Genomic DNA, 15,526 nt, shown 5'->3' on the forward strand with positions numbered 1-15,526 from the left:
GTGACTTGCCACATATTAAACCTTTAACATTCCTGTTAAAAACATAAGTAGCCAGAGTTCAGGAATAAAGGCACAGCCCGACGGCAAAGTTAACACAGAGCGGGTATTGTAGCACCGCACTCGCTGCTCCAGGTTAGCTACTTCTACAGTGACGATGACTTCAGCAGCATCACCGGCTTTCAGTCCAGCTGGTGGGGGCAACGGAAATGGGAACACAGCTTAGCATGACCTGGGGGAGATCAGTCTCCACCTAACGCTGGTTTGGCATGTTCCGAATGTGAGGCCTACGAGGTATTTGTGATACAGAAGGTCTGTTACACCAGACTGTCCAAATTGATTTTAAATAAAAAAGAGCAACTGCTCCAAGGGCCTGTAGCACATTATGGTTGTAAGCTCTCAACCAAAACTGGGAAATCTTAAATTTCTTCTGTGGAGTCAGGTATGCTGAACATTGGTAATAATTTCATTTTATTTCAGATTCCAAGTTCAATAAAACCTGTATTATTTGCTATGACTAAACAGGAATAACTGCCAAACATTTAGAAAACCTGAGTGACCACAGAAAATTCCAGTCCAAAAGGGCCAACAAATAAGGAAATACTAAAATATCATTAAGATTTGCCTTTATTTTTCCTACAGGAGAATTCTACACAAACCAAGGTGATTCTGTTTTACAAGACTTTTCCCAATATACTAAATTTTCAAGAGGAACATGAACAGCGTAGAACTGTAAATAGATGTTTCAGCTGAGGGCTACAGCAAAGTTCCTTCAGTTGTTGTAATCTTGGAGAGCCTGAGCCATGAACAGCTTGCCCAAGTTCTGCGCGTTGAACTCCTTAATATTCTGGCAGTAGGTGTTAATTTGACCTGTCGATAGGAAAGAAGAGTAAACTCTTGTCAGTTTTGAAGTTCCGAAAGACATCCTAGAACATAATTTTTAAAAAGTCAAATGTGCATAAAACCTTTGGGATTTATACAGAGAGGCAAAACAGCTCAGCTACTCTACACGTAGGAATTTTACATTTTTTGTATTCCCAAATAAGTTTGGAAAGAAGAAGAAATTAAACTGGCAGAATAGGTAAACTGGTAAGCTCAAAACCCCCTTAATTTTCCTACAGCTCTGTTACGTCCAATTTCTGAAAAGACATACGACAATAAAAAGAACAAACAATTATTCCTGCCGTACTGGCAGCTTAATGACATCAATTATTCAATTTAGTTACTCTAAAAATACTGAAGACTGAATTTCAGTTCTGTTCTTACACAGCTGCTGTCCCTATTAAAATATTCGTAACAAATATTTTTCAGTAGCAGATTGAAAATTGTGGTAGTCCTGCTGGACATTTTGCCAGCCTTTTTTTTTTCCACCTAATATTTCACTGTATTACCTATTTCAAAAGTCATCAGGGTGAGAAGACTTGTCAGGGCTTTGCAAATCAAATGCGCCCATCAGAACATTTTTATAGACGTACTGCTAGAAGTTATTTCCCTTGTTAGCTAGGAATAGCAAAACATGAAGCCAGTTTAATCAAAATTAAGACTGTTTAGAAAGCAAATAAACTCTCAATTTAATGCTCTATTAGAAAAGTTTTTAAATGCCTCAGAGACAAAAGATCTAAGTTTTATTCTTTCTTTACTTCATCTAAGTTGAAGTGGATGCTTTCAATTCTTCCCCTGACTATGGTAAAAGAACAAACGAAGAGAGTCCTTTGCTGAAAACTGTTTTTTCCTTTAAGTAGAATAGTTTTCAATTCCTCCTCTTCTAAGAAATGATTCATCCTAAGCTATTACTTTCATAAAACTCACGTGTACACACACAGTTCTGTTGCACTTTTAAGCTATGCTAAATCTAAATGTTTAAATACTGTAATGCTGCTAGGATTCGTTAGCTGGTAAAAAATATCAAAACAATAGTTTTTTTAAGGCCCCTGGTAGGAATAATAGATCAAGAACATCAATTCTTCTAAAAGCAGCACTTAATAGTACTGTGAAACGATATTAATATTAAAATAAATTTTGGAGTGACCAGGAGATTAAGAGTGGTAGTTCAAATTCACTTTTTTTAAATGTCAAAGCAGTCTTTTCTGTACCCTAAATTACCAGAACTTTGGTTTAATTTTCCCTCAGTCCAAAACAAGGTGAGAGCTCACTGATCCAAAAAGCCTGGTACAGCTGAACACCTTGCTTTCTAATGACATTTTCCAAATTTAGATTACTTAGCAGGGCATCTAGGTTTTCTGCTCCCTTGCCCCTGTGAGCTCCCAGACATTTCTACCCTTCCAAGAGGCACAGGACAGGCACTGACTTTTGTACCAAACTGTGGATACATACAGCAGCATTCCAGTAAACAGAATGAACTGGGAGTGTGGGACCTACACCTACGCTTTGCTCCTGTTGACGTTTTCATTCACCTCGGGGTGCAGAGAGATGGGGATAAGTTTCCCTAAAACTCTGGCCATATAATCAAAGAAATTATCCCAATCTTGTGTGAAATTAAATGTAAACTCTTCTCAGCTGCTGGAACGGCCAGTTCAACATGCCTCTGTTACTGACCTAGATGGTTTTAAATTCTCTGTGCGGAAGCTTCGTTTCTAACAGAGGCACAGGCTGCCTTGTTTTTCTTGGCTGCTTTTTTTCTTGATACTTCGGACACTAGGGCTGTAGATCACGGGTTGCAACCACTGCCTTTGACCAAACAAAGGACAGTATGTAGAATATTACCAATGCCAAAACCTTACACCATAATGGGAAAGGTAGTGAAAGATTACAATGCTTTCTAAGGTAAAACCTGCACTTTTTCCCAAGCTAAGACTCATATATGAAAAAAGGAGCTGAAGAGGCTGTGAGAATGTTACCTGCAATAAGGAGTGACTCCATTCTTGGAGGCGGCTGTGGTGGTTTAAAAAGTTTATTGATGTCCTCCTCAGGAAGAGGGGGCTCTCCTCGGCTTTGACGCTGCATATTTTCTTGCTGACGTCTCTGCTGGTACTGAAAATAGAGCAACGGAAACAAAATTCAATGGGAATTCCAAAACAGTAAAAAGTTTTTCTTTACAGATGCTCTTTACCTCGCCAGCAAGTATGTTTTAAAAATTAAACTTGATGCAATTCAGTTTATTTGTAATAAACTGAACTGCATTTGCATTATTTCAATTCCCTGGTAACAAGCATTCAGCCCTGCCAAGCTGGCACCTTGAGTGAGGCACTGGAAAATACTGTGGTACTGAGGTAGTGGGGTTCATTTTTAAATTTATTTTCATACAGATATATGCTGTATCTCATGGAAAGAATACAGCATAGTATAAAGGCCTCTATTTCCCCACTCAAAAAAAGGAAAACAAGGTTGGAATATGTAGGTATGAGAAGCCATTACCTCGAATAGTTACACAAACCAGAGATGATAATTTTTATGCAAGTTAAAGGTCAAAACAATATTAATGTGAAAGGGGAAGAGAACTTGATCAAACAAGGTATTTTAAGCCAAAAAATATTAACTCTAAACTGAGAGCAAAGTGGTGGCTGAAACAAAGCATAATGTTTCATTTCTCCATTCCAGTTATTTAGATGTTCTGCCACTCTGATGCCATTTCTTTGTGGGTTACAAGGGGATGTATCAGAGTAAAAGTTTGTAGAAATTATCCTGCTATTAAAAAAAAATCGGTTTTGTTTTCAGTGCTTCCCTTTGCCATGCAGATTACTCTAACCTTATAAAAATTATGGCAAAGCGTTTCTTCAGCTCTTGGATAAACATGTGTTCTTGCAGAAGTACATACATTCAAGCCCACGTATGTGAGATTTTGTACCATGTATCGCAGCCAGGAATTACTCGTAAGGTTTGTCTATCGAAGCCCTTATGTGAAACATTAAAAAAAAAAATCTCTAAAATAAACAAGCCAAAGAGTACAGGATGTTTTCTCTCACTTACTTAAATGTATCTATGCATAAGAGTCTGAAAACAGTTCATACTTGGTGGCATACCGAAATGAAGTAATTTTTTTTCCAGTAGTAGTGACAAATACATGTTTTCGGACAATGTTAAAAATAAAATCTTAAATGCCCATATTTGTATGTGAATTGCATGTCGTTTCTTCTTTCTTTGCATTATCCCATTCACTTCTCAGCAGTCTGCCTATTATCCTCAATTGAAACGGCTTGCGCTTAATCACAGTTGCTCCGTTTTAAAAGCAAAGTTAAGACCACTAACTATGCTGCAATGAGCCACTACTAAAGCAGCCATAGTTAGTAAAGAAACGAACTGAGACACCATGGAACCTCCTCTGCTCTGCTTTTTTCAACATAAATATATCCCCTTGTTACTAACAAAAACCTTGGAAGTGGATGCCATCTTTCTGTTCAAATTCAGCAGCAAAGGAAAATACATTTCCTGAAGATAACATGCATGAAGCTTCTCTCTCCTCAGGAATTACAAAGCCAGGAGAGACCACTGATGATGTGCTGCTTGCCTCAAGTACTCCTGTTCAAGATACGCCTAAGTGAAAGACGACAATTTTGATTTTAAAACAGGCAGTGATCAAACATTTCACATGAACCACTGGCGCCCTTTTAATAATTAGCTACTCGGTGGAGCAATACCTGCAATATTTTATCTTTAAAGCGGCCTGGCCCGTTTTCAGTTGGCTGATACTGAGTCTTGTCATACCTCTGTCTGCTGAAGAGTTCAAATTTATTTTTCATGCAGGTACTTCTTGAGTAAGCAAGTCACTCGTCACCTTCATTTACCACATGAAGTGAACTCTGTTCACCTAGATCTCCTTTCCAGGCTTTTAAATCATTCTCATGGTGCTTTTTTCCAATTTAGCAGTATTCTTCTATCATCAGACACAGTACTGCTTTACCAAATGCAGCAACAGCAAATAAAGAAAGACTGTCTCCAAATCAGAGGGTGGTTGTGGTTGGAAGGGACCTTTGGAGGTGACCCTGTCCAACCCCTCTGCTCAAGCAGGGCCATCTAGAGCTGGTCTCCATACCCAGTGTTCTCTAATGCAACTATTTTGGATTTAAAAGAAGCATTTTGGCATCAGGAATTAAAAGTCAGCATCAGCTGATCAGCATCACCTATCTCTGATACAAAGCATGAATAAAATGTCACTTCCATCTGACAAATACAGACTGTATTTCTTTATTTCTAGATGTATGACTACATGTGATGGTATTAAAACAGTTTGTTTTGGAACAATTCACTTGTTTCAGCTCTTTCATTTAAAAAACTTCCATTTCCCGTGTCCACAGCATATTTATCAATGATTTTGGTGTATCATAAATCACTAACAAACCTGTAAAATAGCAAAACGACCATTTCACACTACATGTCAGCAGAAGTGAACCCACTGGATAATTCCCCACTGACAAGCACATTTTATGAATCTACTTATTGGATGTGTTTCTGTACGAATTTTATATTGGTTAGATCCAAATTCATGTCTTAGATAGCACCTGGAGAAGAGGAGGCTCCGAGGAGACCTCATTGCAGCTTTCCAGTACCTGAAGGAGGCCTACAAGGGTACTGGGAGAGGACTTTTTACAAGAGCCTGTAGTGATAGGACAAGGGGTAATGGGTATAAATTGAAAGTAGGGAGGTTTAGATTAGATATCAGGAAGAAATTCTTCACAGAGAGGGTGGTGAGGCACTGGAACGGGTTGCCCAGAGAAGCTGTGGATGCCCCATCCCTGGAAGTGTTCAAGGCCAGGCTGGATGAGGCTTTGAGCAACCTGGTCTAGTGGAAGGTGTCCCTGCCCATGGCAGGGGGGTTGGAACTGGATGATCTTCAAGGTCCCTTCCAACCCAAACCATTCTATGATTCTATGACCTCCCAAACTGTATTTTGTGGAAAAAACCCCAAACCCTCTCATTTAGGTTTTCCATGGTCTACCAACCTGATGTTTCTGCTGCTGCTGTTTGCTTACATTCCTCAGGTATGTATTGTATTTAACAATGTCTTGGCTCATCTCATCCACTCTGTCCATCAGCAGCTGCAGACTCTTCCCCAGGTGATTACTGAAATACAAGAAAGATTCATGAAATACTGAATTTATTTTTAAAAATATATTTAAAATTTAAAATTCATTTCAAGTCACTTGACCAGTCTTTCTGCACTAATGGCACAGCTTACTAATTTTTAAATTCCTGGTTATCTTTGTTCATATATTTAACTGGCAATACTTTACATGGCATCTCCTCCCTTAGCATCTTTGTCACATTGCATATGTGACATAGTTATGAAAAAACAATGCCTTGCATGAATTTACTGATATTACAGACGCAGGTCAAAAATTTAAAAGAATGTCTGATGCATTTGTGACATGCAACCCTGAACAATGTTCCAGGTGAGGTGTTCAAAGAGTCTGGTTTCAGGTTACTGTTTGTTTTTTCACGAATACTTTTCAAAACTCCATCATCTCATTAACTACTCTATCAAACCACGCCTGGAAGTTCGGAGACATCGCTTGATCTTCGCTGTTGAGAAGGGAGTGTTGCGTCCAGTCCAGCCAGCTCCACATTCCATACCATAGGCAACATGGAAGCAGCTAGGCTGGGCGCGTCCAGTTCCAGTTATGCGATCTACTGCCTTGGCCAGACAAATGCAGTCTGTTAAACAACTTTTATTGTAACCATTTTTAGCAATGGATTCAGTATTTTGCAGGAATATCCAGCTTAAGGTATAGCTTCCAAGTTAAAGTTTTGGAAGTTTTTAGGTTGGTGCCCATGGAGACAGTATTCATCCTAATTGTGTTTACAGGGTAGTGCAGAAAAGGAGGATATTCACTGTTCTCTACTGACCCCTTGATCAGCAGCTAGCTTGCTGGCTCTGATCTAAACCTTACCCAGTCCTACTTGGCTGAAGACCAAAGACTCAAAAAGCTAAACTCCATCCTTCTCCTCAGCTGAAATCCACTACTATTCATGCTTTCAAATAAAAAGAACAGTGCACTTTTATGTCAGAATTATATCCTTCAGTTACTGCTTCTCCACCTTATCCGAGATCCCTTCTGCCTTTTACAATGGATTCCCACCATCCTACACCCTATGGACTGGGGAAAGTAACTGGAAGAGACATGCCTAAAGTGAAAAAGGAACCACATACGTAATACTATGCACATCCCTTTAAGTGTAAATTATTCCCCGACCGTGGAATATTGCCATGGCTAGGGGTGTGCATATTTTCAGTTTTTATAGAGTTTATATTATACATAGTTAGTGTTAGAACTGGATGTTACCAGAAATGCCTAGGTAGGTACACACTAATAGGGTATGTGGAGATCAAGAATACATAACTATTTTACAGATAGTGTCCATATGAAATATAGCCGGTTACAAAGAATGATTTTCTGTGAATCTCTTTGGGACCAGCTTAGTACAGCAGAATACAGAAACAGAGAGTTATTGTTAGGAGTCGCAGTAATATAAGTGTTTGCTCTCATTGCCAGGGAAACAAAAAGCTAAAAACAGATAACTTAAACAGATGTGAACTGCGACATGAAGTGATAAGTATGCTGCAAATACAGGACCAGCCTTTTCCTCAGTTCTCATGTGGTTGATACCCCTTTTTTGCCCCACCTCTTAAAAAAAAATAAAAAGACCAATAGGAAGTAATTTGTAACATGTATATATACAAAGTTTAAGAAAGTTTGATTCAGCTGCAGTTTATTCTGGTGAGATTTAGGAAGTTCAATTGCATTGCTCCAGCCCGTAAGACTCATCCTACACCTACTTAGTCTATGATGTAAAACTGCACAAAGGCTCTTTTAGGCACCTCCTTACCTTGTGCACTTCCCTACAGCAGATCTCAAAGATCACACTGGTCGGTAGCTAAGTACCCCCTGTGCATCAGTGCAACTAAAAAAAAAAATAAAAATAAAAAAATTGGGAAGGGGGTGAGCCAGTAAATGCTGCTCACATCCCCAGCAAAGCTCACTTTCCTCTGTGATAGTCGAATGTAGACAACGCGGAGCTCAGCACTTGCATTTCTTGTTCTGAGGGCACTGGTAATAAATGGATACATACTGCTTTTTCAATGGATACATTTCAGTCAGCTGATTCAGCAAAAGAGTCAATTAAATGAGTTTACATTTAGATCAGCGAGTAGTGCAGATCAACAGGAAGTGACAGCTGGTGCTAAGAAACCCATGTCCCCGCTACATGTGTTTCAGGCAGTGTTTCTTACCACTAGTTCTGACATGGTGATCGGAAAGCCCATTAGTGGCTCAAGCACAGTAGGTATCCTCCTAAAGCCTATTCTCCATTTAGTTTCATCTGAAACACGTCAGGACTGAGATCACCCATTGGTGACGATCTGAACACACTCATGAACTGAGGTGAAAGACCTAGCTCCAGGAGACCACCACACCTTGGGTATCAGTGAATCTTTGTGGGAGAAAAGCATCAGCTGCAGAATTGCTATCATGCTAAGCATCTGAAAGCCCACACACGGGGACTGTGTTCTTTCTTGGGGGAAAAATACAGATAATAAAAGGGGAAAAAACCAGAATGGATCTTCTGCACTTAGGGCAGTCAAAAGTATTTGTGTGCTGGGTTTGGCTGGGACAGTTAATTTTTGTCACAGCAGCTGGCATGGGGCTGTGTTTTGGATCTGTGCTGAAAACAGTGTTCACAAAACAGGGATGTTCTCGTCACTGCTGAGCAGTGCTTACACAGAGTCAAGGCCTTTTCTGCTCCTCACACCACCCCACCAGCGAGAAGGCTGGGGGTGCACAGGAGGGGACACAGCCAGGACAGCTGACCCCAACTGACCAATATCCAGACTGACTGTCTGGGTATTTGAGACCATACGATGTCATGCACAGCATTTAAGGAGAAGGAAGAGGTGGGGACTGTTCATAGCAATGGTATTTCTCTTCCTAAGTACCAGTTACGCATGATGGAGCCCTGGCTTTCCTGGAGATGGCTGAACACCTGACTGTCCAATGGCAAGAGGTGAATTAGTTCCTTTTGGTTTGCTTGTGCGCAAGGGTTTTGCTTTACTTATTGAACTGTCTTTGTCTCAACCCATGAGTTATCTCACTTTTACTCATCCAATTCTCTCCCTCATCCTGCCATGGGGGAGTGAGTGGCTGTGTGGTGCTCAGTTGCTGATGGGGGTTAAACCATGACAATCTGTCATATGGATTCTTACATATCTAAGGAAGGAATAACCTAATGTGAGAACACATCTTGACCAGAATTATTATTAGGATCACTTGCCTGTAGTGAGTGACCTGTAAAACTTCCACAAATTTATCACTTGAGACTTATCTTTGTAGCATGGATGACATAACCAAAAATGCCAAAAAAAGGACCAACACATACAAACTGTCAAAGGCAGACTGTCAAAGTCTGTTTAGAAAGTAAACAGACTAGAAAGGATAGCCTGCAAAGCAATTTGTTATGATGTACATTTTTGCTGGAACAGCCTTATTCTTGATGGGGTATAATCCTTAACCTAGAAGTACAGACATGAAATCAAGTCCTTGCCACATGGATTAATCCTGATTCCATGTTTAACAATCATCAGGTACAAAGGTCAAATAATTAGGGTGAGATGTAGAAACCTGTGAACAGAGTAGCCTAATCTGCAGACAGCAATTAAGGTTCTTTCTGCATTGTACTTCTCACTGGCGTGTCTTGCATTGGGTGATCTATCACCCAAGGAGAAAGAAACAACTGTACATTAACTACTCCCAGATCACTCACTACACGAGGGCATCCTGTTAGGATAGGGATCTGGCCAAGAGTCCTAGATGCAAGGCTTCCTCTTTCCGAGGGAATGCTCATATCACCAGAGCCTCCCTTTCCAGATATATTTTAAGGAGAGCAAAGGTGCAGTTTGCTGTTGCCAACAAAGCCAGTTTAAGAGGTTCCAGCATCAGCATCTTCCTGCCTCTCCCTCCCTCTCTACCCAAGGATTACAGCACTCTCAGCTGTATGGATTCAGCTGTTTGCGTGGGCACACTTTAAACTCTTTCAGTGAAATAGTCTACTGTAAATGCAAAAACACCCTCTGCTGGGGTTTGTTTCTTATTTTTTAGGGAGGCTGAGGGAAAGCCTGGAAGGGAAGAGTGGGAGCCTGACTTTTTCCACCAGACTATTCCACAAAGCTATTTGCACAGCCATATTCTGAAACAGATGAGGGAATAAAAATCTTTGAGGGTGGGAGGGATGTAGAGATTAAATGGGAGTAGTGGGGAGGAATGATGCAAGCAGCTGGGGCTTGAACCTCAAACTGGCTCCGTTTCTGTAGGATTCGTAATGGGGAACTACACATGAAGCCCACATTTCCTTCAGCATCCTTAATCGGGAAAGGACTCCAGACACATGCTCAACTAAAGGTCTGAAACACCCAAAATGCAGCCTCGAGTCAGACACCAAAGCTTCAAAGAGAGGCAGAAATCCAGATCGTTCTCAGCTTCCCGTATCCTGCTCATTAGTTTTAACTGTCTCTACACACAGCTTGTGGGCCTCAGCTTGCACTTTCAGAGAAGCACATGTACCTGAGCTGGGCCAGGGGGGAGCAGAGGCACCGAGCCACCGGGATCGGAATCAGTGTTGTACCCAGACACCTAAGTGTTGGGTATAACAATTCTGAGGCAGATGGCGTCCAAAAAAAAATGGTCACCAAAACTTGCCTACAATCGTTTTAAGTGGATCCCCTCATTTATTTCCTTTTATTTTGCTTGCACCCGGGCTAAGGAAGATGAGAACATGGAACAGCAAGAGGAAGCATAAGGAAATGCTGTATCTGCTGCTCGTTTTTTCCACTTTCCATCAGCTCCACTGAGGTCTCTCTCAGAGTCACCGTTTTCTGGGAAAGATGCCACCTCGTGCAGCATTTCTCCTCCTGGTGGGAACAGCTTTGGGTGGATTAGAGAGGTACTGCTGGGCAAAGCACATCTTTTTGAGAAAGGTGCCACCTCGTGCAGCATTTCTCCTGGTGGGAACAGCTTTGGGTGGATTAGAGAGGTACTGCTGGGCAAAGCACATCTTTTTGATTAAATATTTCTGAGGAACATTCCCACCACTTAACAGAACTTGTTTACATCTCAGCATTTCAGCCTGAGTTCAACCTGTGCTCTTTTTAAGAGGATTTTGTTTGAATGAGATATGTAATTCTAGAGTCTTGAGCTCCATTCCCTTTCTACTCTGACTTTGATGTGTGCCTTTGGGCAACACATTTACCCTTTCTGTGTCAGCTTCCTCCATCTGCAAATTAGAGATTTTCATAATTATCTTAATAATCCGTTAAGCACACTGAGATTTCTGAATAAGCAGTACAATGTATAAAGGTTAATATTGTTTTCAAAAGCCCAAGTAACCCTCCTTATGTCACTTTTGCAAAAATACTGCATCTGATGTTCGAAAAAAATGTATCTGCCAAGTAGATGTTACTGCAGTAATGCTCAGCACATGTTTGCTTCTACTGACGCACACTATTAGAAAAATTGCTTGAGACAAATTGAGATATTATGGGACAACCCTATTATGAAGTTAGACCACAAAAAAGCTTTTTTTAATTTAAACTAGATCATCAATAGAATAGGGAAGAGATAGATGAGAATGGGAAAGTTGGTTGTAATTATTTCTCTGAAGATCTGGAACATTATCTGACAGGATTTTAATTCTTGAGTCTCTATCAAAAGACTGGCAGTACTCCAAGGTCTTCAAGACATTTTGGTCCTTAAGGGTAGCAGAAGGGTAACAGTTTGAGCAAAAGGACTTTATTTGCTATTACTTGCTAGCCTTGTGCTAGTCTGCCTTCCACTTCTTTGCCTAGAATATTCCAGTCAACTCAGATTTCACAAGTGAAACACAAATTTATGCCCAAAAAAGCAAACTACTCTATACAATTATCACAAATGTACTTCAAAAGAGAAAGATATTAAGGTGCAGACAAAGTACCTCAAATAGGTACAGCTTCAAACTCAGACAAGGTGGGTGGCTGAATATGTGAGAATCTTGATGAAACAAACTCTCCAGAAGAGAACTATGGGTAAACAATTTCGGTGCCAAAACCATTGCTTCAGAAGATCCCAAAGGACCAAAAATAAAAAACCCCAAAAAACCCCAACCAGCTCCAAACCCTTAAGAAAAGAGGAGAAAGAAGTAGCCTTCAAGTTACTGCCAACTAATTCTACAACAGCAAAGTTAAGTGAGGAGGATATGCATCAAAATTAAAAGTTGGTATCTGAAATGTTTCAGCCACAAGTATTCAAAGACAAAAATAAGGAAACGCAATCTGAAAATAAAACTCCAGAACAGTGGGGATTTGAACTCCCCTACGTCAGGCAACAAACTCTGACAGAGAAATCTTCATAGTTGAATTTATATAAAAACTAATTAAATATTTCGACAGGCATTATAAGCCACCCTACCTTGCATAAACAAGCATTAAAATGTTTTATTTGTCAGCTGCTGAGTTATACCAATGTAAGATATCACTGAATGTTACCTTTCTGGTAACTAAAAGAAGCTATCAAATATTCTAAATAAATAAATATATAAATAAATCCACTGAGGTAATTTCCAAAAGTTTCTCTCCTTCAAACCAAACTAAGCACCTTAAGTTCCTCAAGTAGACTAGGTGAGCTAGAAGAGTGCTGCCAGGAAAGTCAGTTCAGGAAACATAATTCAGAAATACCTCTGAAAACTGATGAATCTGTTGAATTAATTCCCCATTAGTGGGAAATTCTAGACTTCAATAAGCTCAAAAAATTGCTGCCAGTCTACAGGACAGTAACTGAGTAAGTTCAGAGAAACACAATTTAAAAGGCACTTTTAACCAAGTTTACCAAGAATCCAGTTCCACCTGTGTCATCATAAGACCAGCGCTGCATTGCTCCCAGAAAACACCCATGAAAAAGAAACTTTGATTCACTAAGAAAAAAAAAAAGTTACCCCTTTTTTTCCTTTTGTGAAGGATTCCTAAAGACAAATGATGAAGTTTCCTTTTTCTTTAGCACTCACATTTTTCTTGTTCAATTCTCATCCTGTTTACTGATGTGAGGACCAACACAAAAGCCTGTATTGCACCAGGTTAACATAGTCATTCCAGAAAGGAAATTAATTTGTACAGTTCTTATCTTTTATGTTGATCCAGGGCACTGGTAGGGAACAGTTGCTCCGTTACATGTACAGCTGATGAAAAACTGGTTTGTGATCTGTTCAAATTAATTTGCATTTCCAGAACTGCATTGCATGACTAGCAGCAGCCTGTGCTAGGAAGTACGGGTGCTGGGTAATCCCAACTCTTTTTACAGGAGCAAACCCACAGAAATAATGATGGGCGATGCTGTCAGACACCTGGAAACCTGCCGTATCCTCAGCACAGTCCTACTTTTCACAGTAAAGCGTTAGAGCTCATCAGGAATCACTGTCATCTCCTAAGCCCAGTGCCCAACCGCTTCTCAGATGGTAAAAGCTTTGTGACCTTTGACCAAGGAAAGGGCCTAACAGAAAACCTGTAAAGTCAAACAGGCTGAACATCTCAGCAAAAATTCTTCACTTCGTTCATTCCAAGGTGCAAAGTTACAACTCACTGGACAAAATTATTGACTTAAGTATCTTTTGCGACATTTGTAAATTCCCTGGCAGAGTTCAACCCTATACCTGTTCTCTCTTGACCAATTTCTCTAAAAGCGAACAGATCCCTTAATACATCCGTGTAAGCTCAAGTGATAAAAAGTGTGGAAAGTTTCTGCTAACTCAGGCAACATACGGACCATTGGCAATATGGATCCATTAACAACAGCCTGACATCAAGGGCAGGGGGTAGGGTAGGGCTGGGGGGAGCAGAGAAATGGAAGAAGTAGAGAGGCCCCTAGCATTCAGCTAACTTGGCTGTCAGAGGGGATCAGAATCTTGGCAGACAATACCTAGATGTAAAAAGAAAGCGTTACACCCCAAAAATCTATCAGTGAATAGACCCCAGCTTCTACGTGCAACAAGATATGGCATCATTTGTGTTTCTGGTTATTTTGGTCAGCCCAGTAACAGTTCAATTAACTGTGCTGTGTTGTGCAGGATTTAAGCACCACCAAATTTCTGATTATACTGCTAGAGGTCGTGCCTTCTTTTGTTATCATAAATGTATTTTCAGGGCAAATTGCTACAAGAACAAAAAGTTATTCTTGGATAAAGTTACGAGAAGATCGTTCTAGAAACTCTTACTGAATGCTGTCTGTCATGACTATCAATCTGAGCATTTTTGTCAGTTTCCCAGATAAAGCCTTCATTATTTTTATTTTATTTTCAAATGCATCCTGCTACCAAAGTAGAACAATTTTTTTTTTATGAGAATAATCTATAGAATTACTTAAGAAGTGTTTAACAAAGCCAATTTTTATTTCCAGCTCTACTTGCCTGAATTTTCTGAATGCCTGTATTTTCTTGAAGAAATATACACTACTGAAAAGATTACACACTTCAAGCAGCAGAGGCATATGCGGATTACAGACTGAATTTAGCCCTTGAATCTAATGCTATGGTTTTACCATGCAGTTTTCCTTCAGCGAAAGAACATGAAGGGTAAAGTCTTAACCCCATTAAAAGTCAAGGCAAAGATTCCGTGGACTGTAATGAGACTGGGATTTCACCCAAGGTGTTAAACTGTGGTTTGGGAAAGCGAATAAAAATACAGCCATTATTGTAACAAGTACTTACCTGCTAGCCAGACTGAGCAATTCATGTCTATCGGCTACTGCGGATTTCTTTTCCAGTTCCCACAACATCACATTGATCAGGTATGAGTTCTTAATTACAATGGGCACTTCTTCAAACATGTTTTCGTAAGTAATATTTGCTTTTTTCAAGCTGTGGAAAAAAGTTTAAAAATATTAATATAACCAGTAACTCTCTTGTTCTTTTTGTGGAATTGTTGGTCCAACAACAACGGGCAATTCTGTAAATTTTCATAGTTGCACAATCAAACAAGAGTCAAATTTTGGTAAGAGAGCATTTGCATGGCAAAACCTCACGTTTACAAAGACTAGAAAAGCTGCTCTAGGAAAAACTCTCAGAAGTCAAGCAGCCGCTTTGCTTGCTCATACACTTGCATGAAAAAGCCTCCAGCAAAAGACTGTACTGACAGGATTAACTCTGCCCCTTCCAAAATATTTTACTAATTTCCCTGCCATCAGGGTTTCTTAAACAGAAGTGAACAGTAAGTTACCACACAACACTGAAATACCTTTTAAATCACAACAACTATAATGAAAAACAATTTAGCCAATAGCAAATAATTAAATTTTTTACTGACCAAAAATCAGATTGACCAAATAGTGTGTTTTGGAATAAATCAACTCCATGATGGATATTAGAGTACGTGACCAGTGTCTATTTTTTTTTTTTTTTTAAACAACATGCATATAAAAACTATTCTTACTGCTTTATAATAAAGTAGACAGTAATACCTTTCATGAACTCTGGAAGCAAAGGGATGATCTGCAAGTTTCTAAGGAAATCCATCCCTAACTTCTTTGTAAGCATATTGGGATATTGGGTTTTGGAATAAACACTT

The 15,526-nt window shown here is 39.7% G+C and overlaps 1 protein-coding gene across 1 annotated transcript; it reads right to left on the reverse strand.

Annotated features, from left to right (window-relative positions):
• Positions 1-606: 606 nt before the first annotated feature.
• On the reverse strand, positions 607-14,829 carry LOC104513011 (eukaryotic translation initiation factor 3 subunit H). The gene is made up of 4 exons (XM_010156223.1): positions 14,671-14,829; positions 5,895-6,015; positions 2,856-2,988; positions 607-867 (listed from the first exon to the last, which is right to left on the reverse strand). The coding sequence occupies exons 1-4, from the start codon at positions 14,787-14,789 to the stop codon at positions 770-772; spliced, it is 471 nt and encodes a 156-aa protein (XP_010154525.1). The 5' UTR covers positions 14,790-14,829; the 3' UTR covers positions 607-769.
• Between the last annotated feature and the right edge of the window lie 697 nt (positions 14,830-15,526).

Source organism: Eurypyga helias, unplaced genomic scaffold, assembly GCF_000690775.1.
Source record: "Eurypyga helias isolate BGI_N326 unplaced genomic scaffold, ASM69077v1 scaffold19247, whole genome shotgun sequence".
NCBI lineage: Eukaryota > Metazoa > Chordata > Aves > Eurypygiformes > Eurypygidae > Eurypyga > Eurypyga helias.

What these genes read in the sequence shown, in the direction of transcription:
- LOC104513011 (XM_010156223.1), bottom strand. Translation starts at nt 14,789, where the DNA reads ATGTTTGAAGAAGTGCCCATTGTAATTAAGAACTCATACCTGATCAAT. An exon ending in TTGCTCAGTCTGGCTAGCAG is followed by an intron (nt 6,016 to 14,670) that starts GTAAGTACTTGT and finishes CTTGTATTTCAG; the next exon opens with TAATCACCTGGGGAAGAGTC. An exon ending in GGAGTCACTCCTTATTGCAG is followed by an intron (nt 868 to 2,855) that starts GTAACATTCTCA and finishes TCCTATCGACAG; the next exon opens with GTCAAATTAACACCTACTGC.